General features: G+C 40.3%; 2 protein-coding genes across 4 annotated transcripts in view; both read right to left on the reverse strand.

Annotated features, from left to right (window-relative positions):
• LOC122843333 overlaps positions 1 to 14,731 on the reverse strand; it is a 705,002-nt gene that overhangs the window by 546,742 nt on the left and 143,529 nt on the right. The window lies entirely within an intron of this gene.
• kcng2 (potassium voltage-gated channel, subfamily G, member 2) overlaps positions 1 to 14,731 on the reverse strand; it is a 58,336-nt gene that overhangs the window by 14,944 nt on the left and 28,661 nt on the right. For all 3 annotated transcript variants that reach the window (XM_044137997.1, XM_044137996.1, XM_044137995.1), the window contains exon 2: positions 13,768 to 14,645. In XM_044137997.1, the coding sequence (XP_043993932.1) occupies positions 13,768 to 14,550 (783 nt within the window). In that variant the 5' untranslated portion in view covers positions 14,551 to 14,645. The remainder of the gene's footprint in view (positions 1 to 13,767; positions 14,646 to 14,731) is intronic.

Consider the following 14,731-nt stretch of genomic DNA (forward strand, 5'->3'; position numbering starts at 1 on the left):
TATAAAAATCTATATGACATATATATATAAAATATGACTTAAAAGAAATTTGACTTTGTAATGTAACACTTTGAAATTGGGTCACTGTCTCTTTAAGAAGCTTCTGCTCATTCTGAAACTCCTGATAACTTCAGGAAGTCATCACAACATGGTTTCTTTGTTCTTGTGATGTTCTGCATACACTGTAGTCCCTATTATTTTATTTAATAATAAAAAATATAAATTAATTTAATTGGCGAATAAACAAAACAAGAACGTAAGAACGCAGAGGATGCTCATTGCTCTTTGATTGTTGTCACCTGTCATGGCGGCAGACAGTCATGATGCTCCTTCTGCTTGGTCACTTCTTGCTTGTTGCTCCTTGCTCAGTGTTCATAGTTGAGCGTTGTTTATCGTTAATGCATTGTCTTAATTGTTGTTTAATAATGCAGACAGTTGTGGTTTCTGACGTGGGCATTATGGGCAGCCGCCCAGGGCGTTATCTTTTTAGGGATGGCAGATTGTGGCACAGAGATGAAAACAAAGCAGAATGAAGAAGAGTTTGAATTGATAATGATGCTGGTTAAAGTTATCTCAGCTCTAAGTATTTAATATCTTCGTGTTTTTATGGGAATGTGGATTTTTCAAATCAATTTGAGAAGCAATTTTGATCATATTCCACATTTTATTGTGTGATGTAGCGCAAGGTGCTGGTCTTGGTCTTGGGTTAGGTGGTCTTGACTACAACACTGCTACCTGGCTGTCCTAATGCCTCTTCCTTGGTTGCATGTCCTCCCGCTCCCTTCATTCCCTTTCTGTTGGATTCCTTTCAAAATAAAGGCCATTAGTGGCAAAAAAATTAAGTTCATGTTATGTTAGGACAGGAGACGAGATGTTTCCATCCCTGAAATTATGATGCATAGAATCACAAATCTAAATCTAAACTGTCACAGAGAGTAAACACAATAAAAACATTCTTTATCTGTGGTATTGTTCATTAATAATGTATTAAAATTAAATACAAGAGGTACACTTAATGATATTGTATTAGAGATTAAGTAATGCATTCAGCAAGTACTTTTACTTTTAATACTTCAGTATTTCTAAATTTTTACTTTTACTCAAGTAAAAATTTTACTTGAGTAAAATATTTGAGTATATTTTTGTCTGTGTATTTGTACTTTTACTTAAGTACATTCAGTAAATTCTCCACCACTGCTGACTAGTCTGGTGGAGCTGATTGAGGGAGTCAAAGGAGAGAATGAAAGAATTCAAAACAACAGTCCAGGTATGTTTCTGACAAGCAAATAACATAACATGATACAAAAATCCAAAATGTTAATTTTACATAATACTGCCCCTTTAAAATTGATGGAAAGGTTCTCGATAAAAGTGAATTAATCTGTCCATGGAACAAGATGTTTAAACTTACATGGGGGAAAAGTCTTGTCACTTGGACAGATTATTGTACTTATAAGTCGTAGGTAATTATTTAGTTAAAGAAGCTTCTATATTTTGCTGAAAAGTTGCTTGTAAGACACTTCTCTTATTTTAAGTGTATTCATAATATCTCCAATAGAAACTAGACCAAAAATACTTGGTAAAACTTTATGTTTTTGCAACACAACACTCTTATTGCAATAAGTAAATTTACATCTACCGTGTTTCCCCAAGTATTAACCTCGTGTATGTTTAATATGATCTCACACTGACTAAATATTAATGTGCCGTCTGTCATTTCCGCTCTTCTGCCCCCACAAGGCTCCGTCTGATACGTTTTGGTTTGGCTCAGCTCCTCGATTGTTTTCATTTTCAATTTGCAAAGCAATTACTCAGACTGAACTCATATCCAATAATAACAGAATTTGCATTACATTGCCATGATCGTTTTTCAATGTTTTTAAATGTGTGGAACCAGGCCCAGCGACATCACAAGAGAATTAGTTTTTCATCGCCTGAAACAGTAAAAATCATGTATTAGCTTTGCATTGCAAAGCGAACGCTGCCACTTTTCTAATAGGATGTAAATCTCACTTGATATTTATGGGAGTTGATTCTGTCCTAGAACAAATGAAAACTTGATTAAAATTATATTAATGTCCGCTTTACACCCTGAATAATGGCTCACTTTATGTTAGTTTTAAGCTAATTACATCCCCTGTAATATCACTTACTTGGAACTACAGGGTAAATGATATGCACTTCAGGTTTTATCACAACAGTTATTATGATAAGGAGAAAAGCGATGAAAGCCGCTATGTATTTCTTATTTTTTAGGTTTTGCTGTGACTGAATGACGCACCGATCCCACAAACACAAATCCTGCTCTTGAAAAACATTTGTAATACGGTTCTTTAGCTCTACAGTTACATAAAGAAGTGTGATTTGTGTCACTAAGCTGCACACGGTAACTGTATTTATTTATTCATATTTTCAAATTCAATGACATGTATTCATACTTTTATTGAATAAACGGTGAATGAAAACAGTAAAGCCAACAATCCCGACAATGCAGACAGTTATAAAAGATTTTAAACATCATTAATTGAAATTTATTGTGACAATAGTAAACGAAAAATTCTTATGATAAATTTATCACAATATGATAAATGCCCAACTGTGCAGTAAACACTTTATACATTTAAACCAAATCTGTCCATATTGGGTATTCTCTTCTGCTAAGGAAAAGCTAATTAAGTCCATAAAAGTGGAACATAACAAAAGGTGATTGGTGTATTTACTCTGTGCAGCTAATGCTAGCAGCCAGCAGTAAGTCTTTGCACTTGCACACATCAAACCCCTCGTTCTTATTTACATCAGCTTAAGGGTTAGCTAAAAGGCTATCAATCTGTTTCAGTCTGCAGCAATATGTGGACCGTGTCTGCACACTGCATGCACTTGGACTGTTATTTATATGTTCCTCTGCTGCTGGAACAAACTTCATTCCCTATGAGGGTCGTTATGGTTACATCTAATCAACCCTAACCTGATGGAGGTTGCCAATCAAACGCTCCACCATCACTGACGGGCTAAAAACACAGGAAATCAAGCAATAAAACTTTACTTTATTATATTTTGAAAGTTGTGCACCTTTTTTTTTCTTTTTTTTTACATACTTTACTTAGATATTGTAATTAATTACATCTCTGTACTACTTTATTATAGGTATTGGGTTTTGCAATGGAAGATTATGGCTATAAACTCGTCTTAGTGACGTAACTAATGGTTTTTCTGTTCAGAGATTTCAGCTCTGCACTAGAGGTATAAGGACAATGACATTCAGATGAGAAGTGGGGAACTGGAACAAGGTTGAAGCAGATGGTTTTTAAACTGTTGGTAAGTTGCAAAGCCACCAAGCCCAACAAAAATGGCAAAGGATAGAAGATATGGGACTTTTGGAAGCTTCAAAACTTCCAGACTCAATGCGAATATGAGAAAGTCTGCTGAGGTGTAAGAACCAGTCACCTACCAGGAAAAACAAAGATCCTGGAGTACCTCAAAAAGATGGCCGCCAGCAACCAAATGTACAAGAAAGAAAGGACCAAGGGCCATCATGAAAAGAAAAGCCCATACCAGGGTTGTCATTAAAATAGCACAATTTGTGTCAATAAGCTTAAAGAATGTATTCATTTATTGTTTTGCATAAATTTGACCAAAACATAAATTATTTTTGACAAAGCAGGACCCGTCTTGGAAAAGACTAAGTACCTGGCTAATGCTAAGTAGGTCTAATAGGAGGGCTGTTATGTTATGTTATGTAATGGTGGTGGTGGAGGATGACATGCCAAAGATCCCGGAGAACCAAACCGATAGAAAGTACATGACTAACCAACCAGACACTGTGGTTTTGGACAAACTCCAATTGGCAGAAGTAATACAGATAATGATCCCAACTCTTAAAACCAACTTAAAAAGACGGAAGTAGACGGAAAAGTAAAGAAATTCCAAGGGATAAAAGAGGAAATGTAGAAATCCCGGAAAATCTAGGCAAACACTTTGGACTGTGACAGGAATAAAACTGAAATATAAGAAAACACCAATTTCAGCAGCATAAAACATTGATGGTGTTATTTTCTTACACTGCCTACAGCAGTAATCTCAAACTGCATTCCTCAAGATCCAGAGTCCTTCAACTTTTAGATGTGTCCCTTGTCCCACACGATTGATCAGATAGCAAAACTGCCTCACCAGCAAACAGTCAAGCTCTACCGAGCTCTGCTAATGAGCTAATAAAAGAGCCAGGTGAGATGAAGCAGACGAGCATCTAAAGCCCTTGAGGGCTGCATTTTGAGACCACTGGCCTACACTGTGCAGCGGAATGGGATTCAACTCCCTTCTGACCAGACTTAAGAATATACAGAGAGATAAAAAGTCTTGTTGGGTTACAGCTGAACATTTTTCTTTCAACACTTGTGCCAAACCTCGGAAGTATGGAGTCCTGGGCAAAGAGCCATATCACATTGTCCACCACCTACAGTTGGCTTACACAATAATGAAAACGCCTTACAGTTAAATTAAGATTTTTTTTTAAAAAAAAGACTTGTTTCATATACAAATTGTATTCAAGTTGTATTTCAATTGAGACAATCATGTGAACATCAGGTGAATCCATGATCTGTGACACAGCCTGGATATCACACACTGGAATAATCAGTCAATGGCCAGGCAGCAAAGAGTTTCCTTTATGGGAAACAGCAGATAAGACCACTCTACCTGAAAGTGTTTACAAAAGCTTCTATGGTAACAGCAGAAGCATTTTGACAACACTTAACAAAGTCAATGGCTTTTCTGGCACAAGCGTGGAGAGAGACTGTTCATGCTTGAAGCTCCGCAGGGAAGAGCAATTAAAGAGACGAGCTGCTGGAGCATTCGCATAGCAAAAAGTAACCAAAGGAGAAGATAACTATATTTTTTTCTTTCCTTCTGTTTGGTCCTGTTGCTTCCCGAATTCAAATGACGAATGCCCGGTTGGATGAAGGTGTGGACTGTTTTTAGGTTACAAATAATAAGAGATGCTTGCTTACCCAGCTAAAACAGTCTGACGAAGCTCCTTGGTGGAGTGAGACTCACCAGGCGCAGAGGGTGAAAAGAGTGGAGCGCCCCCTTGATTAAAATGCTTATTTTAACCAACACGGTCAATAAAACCCATCATGAAAAATACAGGGAGTTTACCAGATCCTAGCATGACTCCTGAACACAAAGATACATGCAATGATCCTGCATAACATTATGACCACCAGTCTGAGTGTCTGTCCCCCTTTTGCAGCCAAACCAGCAATGACACACCCAGGCATAAACTTCCACCAAACCACTGAAGATATGCAGAGGTACAAGAAATTACAGATCCTCTAAGTTCGTGTTGATTTTTATTTATTTTATTTTTTTTGCACCAAGGGCCAAAATCCCAAAGTTGAATCCCCAAAATGCCAAAATGTGCTTTTCTTCCCCGATTAAAAATACAGAAATGTAATTATTGTGATTTCTTCCTACTTTAGCTGCAACACAAAATGGATAATATTATAATGTTTGCCTCTATTTTTAGCTATTTAACTTTTTGTGCCAATTCTTTTCTTTTTTGTTAACCTACAAAATGGTTTTAGTTCATTTCCAGGTCCCAAAAACCCCCAAAAAATAACTTCTAAAACCTTCGCTATGTTTGGCCAAGTATAATGGATAGGTGTGGCCAAGTGTGTTTCTGAGTAAATATATCTGTGGCATGATTCACTTTGAAATGACATTCAGCAAATATTAGTAAAAAAAAAACACACAAAAAAGTCTGAAAAAAGAACATTTCTGTTTGTTTTTTAACATTTACTCTTTAAGAAAACGTTAACGAAACCAACTTGAAACTACAAAAAATACATCCGAGTGCCTGGTGATACACAAGTAAAAAACGGGCATCCGCCTGACCTTCACCTGATGTCAAAGAAAATGTGAGTACTCAATGTTGTTGCTTTAGCTGTCAGACGGGTCAGAGTCTGAACTCTCCTCAGTTACCCAGCAGATTCAGATCATAACATTATACCTGATTTGTGTATAATAATAATAAAGCTGCATCTGATCACAACATTCTGCAGCCCACGGTGGCATGATTTGCAGAAGAAAGTTATTTTTAAAAAATTACTTTTCAGTTAAGCAATGACGGATCGTACTTTTCTCCAAGCCGGAACAGCAGTACGTCTAACTCACAGTCAGCAGGAATGAGTAATGCCTTCCTAAAGCTAAAGAAGAAAAAGAAAAAAAAGAAATCTGTTTTCCTGCAGCAGATCCACACATTCCCACTCCATGCAGTCCAACCGTGAGCTAATATGTGGCCCTGGTTAGAGTGCGCTTTAAAGTGCCTCAGATTTACATCACAATGAGGGCTGAGGGGCATGAGAGGAGGAACTGAAAGGTAAGATTCACGGCCAGGACTCTCACTGGAGAAACTGGTGTTTTTAAAGATGCTTTGTGAGAATAGAGTCAGCAGTTCTGAATGTCTGAGAAGGAAAAACTGAAGGAAAAATCTTTTTGTGTGATGGTTCAAACACAATCCATCGGCTACTGATGTCCTAATCCAATCCCAGCCGTCTACAGTGGTAAAATTCATTTCCAAAAATGTGCTCAATTTGTAGGTGATAGAAAGATTAAACTGTATTTTGCAGGGATGATTTTGGATCATTTTAGGCAAAAATAACTGCAACAATTTTCTATTAAGGAGAGCTTAATGACTGTGTGTGTGTGTGCGTGTGCGTGTGTGTGTGCGTGTGTGCGTGTGTGTGTGGGTGTGTTCTGGTTTTCACACAGTCTTAGGAACATCAATCAGCTTACACACTCATGTCATGAGGACCTCTTGTGTGTGTGTGTGTGTGTGTGTGTGTGTGTATTTGGCTCAGCTGTGACAAACACACACACTTTTCCAGCTTTGTGTGAATCTGATGTTGATTCTTATTCCCTCACTTTAAACAAAACAAATCCTTAAACTGGGCTGCACAGTGGTGCAGTTGGTAGAGCTGTTGCCTTGCAGCAAGAAGGTCCTGGGTTCGATTCCCGGCCCGGGGTCTTTCTGCATGGAGTTTGCATGTTCTCCCTGTGCATGGTGGGTTCTCTACAGGTTCTCCAGCTTCCTCCCACAGTCCAAAAACATGACTGTCAGGTTAATTGGTCTAGGTGTGAATGTGTGTGTGAATGGTTGTGTTGCCCTGCGACAGACTGGCGACCTGTCCAGGGTGAACCCCACCTCTCACCCGGAACGTTAGCTGGAGAGGAACCAGCAACCCTCCTGACCCCATTAGGGACGAAGGGTGAACAGAAAATGGATGGATGGATATTTATAGCTATCGAGTTGACATAGTTACTTGATTGTGATATAAAATGGCACAATGTGCCTGGAACACACACACAATACTGCCTCTTTAAGGAGCTGGGAAATGCACTGCAGCAAAAACGTCTCTTAGTGAGACGATTGTGTTCATGCTCACAGCTTCCACATATAAAAAGAAAATGTTGACCTAAACACATTTTGGTGGTAGAAGGAGTGGGGAAGAAGTAAATGTGTGACTTTTGAAGCTAACAAACACAAGGAGTCTGTGTCACAGATTACATTAGCAGATGAAACATGCTTAGCAAAAAACAACGGACCGAGTCATTAGAACTCGTTGAAAAATACTTAGTGAGTGAATACTTCCTTTACTGTTGCTGTGAATAAAAATGAAGTGGGAACAAACACACTGAATAATGACGGACACACAGGTCGGTTTGAAACTTTTACAAACAACAAAGGTCTGTTTGATGTCCTCATTTCTGTGTTATAGGTCATTTATTTAATATCGTGGTCACCATCAGATGTGTGTAGCCCAACAAAGGTCATTGGACATCAGCTCAATTCAAATCACTGTTGTTACTTATCACTGCCACAACGTAGCAGCGGGTTCTGAAGGTTTTCAATGCTTGCCTGGTTCAATAACCCTGAATCAAATTAAAGTGTAATTACCAGACCTGCGAGGTTGATCACAACATTGGGTAATCCAACCATTAATTCAGTTTTAATTTGTTCTACAACTCTGGTGTAGATAATTCATCCATATTTTTAAAGCCAAGACGGTAGAAGTTTGAGTCAGGCACCAAGGCTACATAGTCATTCTCCCCAACGTTTCATGAAGTCATGAGCTCATCTCTAACCCTGAGCATGTCTTCCACATGTCAGGAACTGAGGAGAGGGTCTCTGACCTGGGAGTCCACGGGGGAGGACGGGGTGCCAGGAGAGAACAAAACAGAAGCTGGAAGCACCGCCAGGACAATCACATGGAAATAAGTTTGAACAAGTTTGTTTTCATGCGCGTAATACATGCTTCCATTCAACTCCTCTTCTGCTGCCTTCACTATTGTTAAGTAGGATTGCTTTCTCGATACATACATCTTGAGTCTAATTAAGTGACTATAATATCTATGGGAGCATTCAAACCAGCCCTGTTTAGTCCACTTTAATCCAGTTCATTTGTATAGAAAGTCCAGTTCGTTTGGGGAGGTGTGAATGCACAACCAAACTGTGATCCGAACCAAAAAAGCAAACGTAAAATCTAAAAACATCAAAAAAACGTAAAATTGGGTTTTATTGACGTGAACTCTGGATATGCAAACGCCGAGAGGACTGGAGGCCGCTCCTAAAGCAGGAAGTGGATTACAGCGCAGGGCATTCTGGGTAAATACAACCAAAACAAACACACGGGTCTAGCGCTAGCGGGAGAAATGGCTCGTCGTCTTTTAACAAAGACAAAAGAGAAGCTCAGTGTCTTCGTGTCGTTTCCTTTAACGGTTCCCGATCCACCTCAAACAAAGGGTAACCAGGTCATTCAAAGGGTTCGCTTCGTTTGACACAGAGCAGTGTGAAAGCAAACCGCACCGGATGAAAATGTAACAAATGTTAGAATTTGGATCCCCACTCGAACCGAGTCTACTGGACTATTTCCCAGCCACTCTTCCATGTTGATGCTATAATTTGCCACTGCTCTAAAGCGCCACAGTGTTCGAACAACAACCTGAATATTTTTGGTGAAAATGAAAGGAAGTTGATTTAATTGACAAGTATATGCTGTTGGATTTACAGCCCTTGCAAAGTGAAGAGCAGAAGGAAACGGTTTTACATAAAAACACAGCAAACATAAACGGGAAGCAGCTGGCAGAAGGACAAAGAACAAGAATGACTAGATGTTGGTGAGTGTAAGTGTACTATCACTTTATGACTTTCTTTTTTTCAGTGCTTATCTATGTAGCTATTATTCTTTATTTTCTAAAAAAAGTAGTTGCTAATTTGGTTTTTAGTCTAAGAAAGTAATATTAAAAATTCATCAAAAGCCTTAAAATAAAACATCGCAGCCTTTATTAGGAGGAATGGAACAGAAAGCCTTAAGGATGTTAAAACAGACGTGGCAAAACTCGATTAATAACTCGAAAGGTTGTGATTTCAATATTTTCTAGTGTCTTTAACGGCTACAAATACGTGAAAAGATGGCCACCTCATTATTCTGCTAACACTTTCGTTTTTGGTTTGATTCCCACCTCTGGTTTTCAGTCCTAATGACCTGCTGTCATAATTCACACAGAGGAAGATCTGCAGCTCTCACCGACCTCTGGGAGGCTAATTGGCACTTCAGTGAAATAAGACTAGCCGTCTTTGCATTTGAAACGTGGATTTTCCAAATGAAATATTGCTATCTTTGGATGGGTCGTTGCTGCCACATTGGGAGAGGTAACGTTTAGTTGTAGGGAGGACAGAAAACATCTTCATCACTGTCTGTATTTTTATTTCCTCCCCCGACTTCATTGATTTCTCTTTTTTGAAGCTAACACTCTTCAAGCTCACTGATGAAAACCGTAGCTTTGACAGAGGGAGGAACTGCAGGGCTCTGCTGTCATTATACTCCACTGATGCCAATCAAAAGATGAATTAGTGTGATACATGCACACCCTGCAGCCAGATCTCCGAGGCTTTCTGAAGCCTTGTGGGCCGAACATGAAAAGTCTCAGGAATGAGACATTCCAAGCTTTAATGTGCCTTTTTGCTGTTCTTCTTGTCATGGGAAATCGCAACACGACTAGTTAGTTGGAACAAAAACCTGAGGCTGCAATGCTTCTCATTCTGCGAGATGAAAATCAAACTCGGCAACAAGTGGATGTGGCTCTGCTTTGACTTTCAGGCCTAATTAAAGAGCAGAGTCTGGTCAGTGTGAGCGTCACGAAACCTGAGCCCGGCAGAATCCAACCTTTGATTAATACCAGCTGAGGACAAGATTTTCCTAATTACCTTTTAGATGTCACAGAAGAACCAACAGATTATGGGATCACTCTGAAAGTAGACCTTTCTGCAATTTGAATTGTTGAAACCTTTGTCGTAAAATGAATAAGAAATGAAGAGATGGGCTGTGGTTCTTTGGCATACTACACAAATACATTGCAATATACTATGTAAGGTTGAATGGTTCATTAGAAAGCTAATTCAGAAAACTGGCTCAGTACAAAAACAAGTTGCCAGTTAGAGCCAGAGTTCAGAACAATAGATCCAGAAGTAGAGGATGTGAATATGAATGCTTGAATGCTTAATAAATAAAGCTGTTCTTGAATTGTTGTTTTGTGTTGCTTAAGAAAAAGCTAATTTGCAAGTACTATACGTTTCTATATTCTTAAGGTAAAAAAAAAATCCCTTTATTTTTAAGTTTTCTTGTGTTTCACTGTTTTATTTAGCAATGTCTGCCGCTTAGCGCAACATTTTGATTTGCTGGTTATGATCGGTTGTCTAGTTGTGTGATTGGATGAAGAAGAGCTGTCTGTGATTGGTTTTGGTGTGGCTCACTGACCAAGTCTGGCAAACACAGAATGAAAAGTTTGCCTGAACGCACAGCGAGCGATCGTGTGTGAGATGGAAAAGGACACGCCAGATATTCTTCTTTGTGCAGGATATATGCGCTCAGATCAGTCCCATTGAACGCCAACCTTCTGTGTACATAACGGCATACACAGAAAGTTGCTTTTACAACGTTCTCTAGCTTTATCTTTTATCGTCCCTTTATTTGATGACGGCGTTAGGTAGAGACAGACAGAGGTTATGGATTTTCGGTAACCAACAATAACAAAAAACACCAGACCTCATACTCTTTATCCCTGGCCTGGCAGCCTGCCAGGCTAATAATGTGCTGAGGGAAACCCTGCTGGTGTCTTAATAATCCCTTCAAGGGTTATTAAGAGGAACATTAACCTCATTGTGCTGTCAAAGTGATCCTGATTACAAACATAACCTTCATAAACTGCTTTTTAGTGTAAGAGCAAACTGTGTCTCCAAGTGCCTGCAATGAAAGCAGCTTTTTTTAGGGCTCTATGGCCGTATGACATGCAGTTTATGTGAGCAAAGAGAAAAGAAGAGAATTAAAGATGATACAGCGCAATGACATCCTTGACATGCTAATTGATGAGTGACATCATGACCCATAAGTTGATGAATTAATGAGATGTCGGAGCTCAGAACTTCATCTTGAACGTTTGGGTAGTGAACCATGAACATAAATTATTTCCACTGAAGATGGATGGACTGAATTTAGAAGTAGTGAACTGGCACAGCAACAGGTAAATATGGGCAATATATAGATTTGGATCCTCTGGCATCCCTGGAGATTAGGTTATTTATGATAAAGGTTAAAGTTCACAACATAACGACGGTGGCTTATTGTTCATCCAAGGCATTTTTTTACATGACTGATGTCAATCATGATCGATTGATAGCTTGATGTGGGCATTAGTGTGGAAGTCCCAAAGCAATTAATTAAGAAGTATTTACTCATAGCTTCATTTTTAGTGCTTTTGGGAGGATTTGCATAAACAAGCTTTTACATGGTTATAATTTTTATAATCACACAGTTACATAATTATAATGAGCTCACTCTTTATTTCATCCCAGCTTTTATTATTTTCATTTATGAAAGCAGGTCAAGTAAAATGTACGGCATGTGAAACGTATCTGAGGCTTTTTTTGCAAAGACAGCGTACAAAACCAATTGCACCTGCCGTTTAAAGCTGCGGGGAAAACATAGCTGCTGTTTGCTGTCCTCAATCTCATGTATGGAGGAAGAAGCAAAAACAAAGAAAGTTGGAATTTGTGTTCGCTGCAGAAGACAGTCTGCAGAAACAGGAGGAAGTGTGGCACAATAATCTGGCATGCAAGTGAAGGGTGAGTTGTTCCTGAGCCGTCGCCTTGGTTTACTTCACAGTGATTTACAATAAAGCCCGGAAAGTCTCTGTATGTGGGCCGCTGCATCAACATATTGTGAATGCCCACTGTAGATGCTCCACTGCACACACCGCCCAAAGGCGATGAGAAAACAACGAAAAACAGAAGGAGGTCTGAGAACGGATTCCCTGTCCCCTCTGAAAGTCTGTTTTGTATTTAACTCTTCAAATACACAAGTGAGGCCATTTATAAGACGCAATGCTGTTTTTCGTGCACAAAAAATAATAGGAGTCTCCACAAAATGGGATTACTGTCTGCTTTCATACTTCACTGAAATTAGAAAATCAATCTAATTTCTATTTGAGAAATCTCAGGTTGTGGTGAAACGCCAGGGGCTCAGGGAAGAAGAAGGTTATTTTAAATAACTGTATGCATGGGAAGCATAAAAGAAGCTTAAATCTTCTGAGGAAAACTTCAGTAACATAGAGCGCCTCATAAAAGTACTTATACTTTGAAGTTTTGCTTATCTTGTTACACCACGACCACAGTCTTAGAAGTATTCAAATTGGATTTGGTGTGATACGCCAACACAAAACAGAGAACGTTGGTGAAGTGAAATGAAGAGAAATGGTTTTCAAAACAGTTCTGAAAATATGAAAAGTATGAGTTGTATCTGTATGAGTCAACTTTTGTTGTAATTTCAGAAGCAAATCTTTTTTTATGTCTCAGCTGCTGCGATTCACTTTCACACTGAACTGTGTCAAACGAAGCAAACACTTTAAAAAACCTGTTCCCCTCCTCACCTGTGGTGGCGCCACAAATCACTGCAGGAAACAACAGAAACATCAGAAGAAAACGCTCCAGATGTTTCTTCAGGAAAATGTTAACTAAAATGGAGTAGAATCAGATTTTAGAGGTTGTAGGATTTCCTCTTTTGTCTTTGGTAAAAGAATACGAGCCATTTCTCCTGTTAGAATTAGACAAGCCTTTGGTTAGGTCGGATTTACCCACAATGCCCTACTCTATAATCTGGTTTCCTGCAGATAGACTTTGCGTTCACATATTCAATCAAACTGCATCGGAGTTTGCTTTAACCAAACTGAGACCAAGTGTATGTTTGTAGGAGGACCAGAGTTCACGTTTTTGTTCTGCATCAGAGTTAAATTGCATGTTCACACTCCTTCAAATGAACCAGACTGTCAGGGCAAATCAACAAGAGTTTGATGAAAGCAGACTAAACAGGGTTAGTGTGAATGCACTGAAAGACATTTGCACCTATCCTGCCAGAGACAGGTAGCATCTCTGAACATCCACTTTCAACAGGTTCTCAGTTGGATTCAGGTCTGAACTTTTGCTGGGTCACCTCTTAAATGGTGGTTCTATAGGTTTATGGCTGAACCTCTGCCCTAGTCTCTAATCGTTTGCAGCCTCTAACATATTTCTTCCAGGACTTGCTCTGTGTTTAACGCCATCGATCTAAGTCTGAATGAATCTATACGGAACCAGTTCTTTTCTTGTTGTGTCTCACAGGTGCTAAATTAATTTAGAACTAGAATCTGTGGGGAAAAAAATCGGTGTGGAAGTGAACTCACCCTCTCCTCCTCCTCTCTGAGGTCCGGCATGGTGCTGACGCACAGCGTCACCGCGGTGATGGCTACAAACAGCACAGACAGGCAAGCGAAGATCTTGCCGGGAAGGCCTGAGTGCGGGTTCTCCACCATGTCCCTGAGCCTCCGCATGCAGCCCCCCGAGAGGGTCTCCTCCGGCCCGCCCGGAGGCTGCTGGCTCTCCTCGCAGGACTGCGGGGAGGTGAGCTCGGCCTCCTCCTCCTCCAGCCTCTGCAGCTCCTTGTACTCCTCCTGCCTGAGGCGCAGCTTGCGGAGGCAGCACCACTCCAGGTTGTTATCCTCCAGGCCCCAGTAGAGCAGCTCCTCCTGGAAGGAAAGGGCGCACATCTCCCTCAGCAGCCTCAGCTTCCCCGCCGCCAGGAAGGTCACTATGATGCGGAAGGCAGATGGGTTCCGGTCGAAAAAGTACTCGTTGCGGCTGACGTCGTAGTCGTCGCACACGTCCATGATCTCGGCCTCGTTGCTGCAGCTGCGCAGCTTGCCCAGTCGGGTCAGCGGGAACTCATCCAGCGTGGACCAGGGGATGCGATACTTGATCCCCCCGACGTTGATAATGGCAGCCCGGTCGGCCAGGCCCGCCTCGTCTCCGTCCTGCTGGTTCGGCTGAGGCTGGAGCAGAACCTGGGCTCTCTTGTAGAACAAGCCCTTCTTGGATGTGACTTCCTGTGGATTTTCCACGCGGTTGAAGCGGAAAGGGGTGAACTGGTGGTCAGTGTTGCCTGCCAAGAAGGCCACCTCCTGGTACATCACTGCGACCCGGCTGGGGGAACCTGTCCTGCACAATGCGTTGAGTGTATGAAGCGAGTGGAAGCTCGTCACCCATTCAGCAACAAAGACAGCATCTGTAGAATAATAATAATAAAACAAAACAATGTAACTAGTTTTCTTTAAACAAACTCATCTAAAAAATATGTTTATGCAATCCCCT

The sequence above is a fragment of the Gambusia affinis genome, linkage group LG14 (assembly GCF_019740435.1).
Source record: "Gambusia affinis linkage group LG14, SWU_Gaff_1.0, whole genome shotgun sequence".
Classification (NCBI taxonomy): Eukaryota; Metazoa; Chordata; class Actinopteri; order Cyprinodontiformes; family Poeciliidae; genus Gambusia; species Gambusia affinis.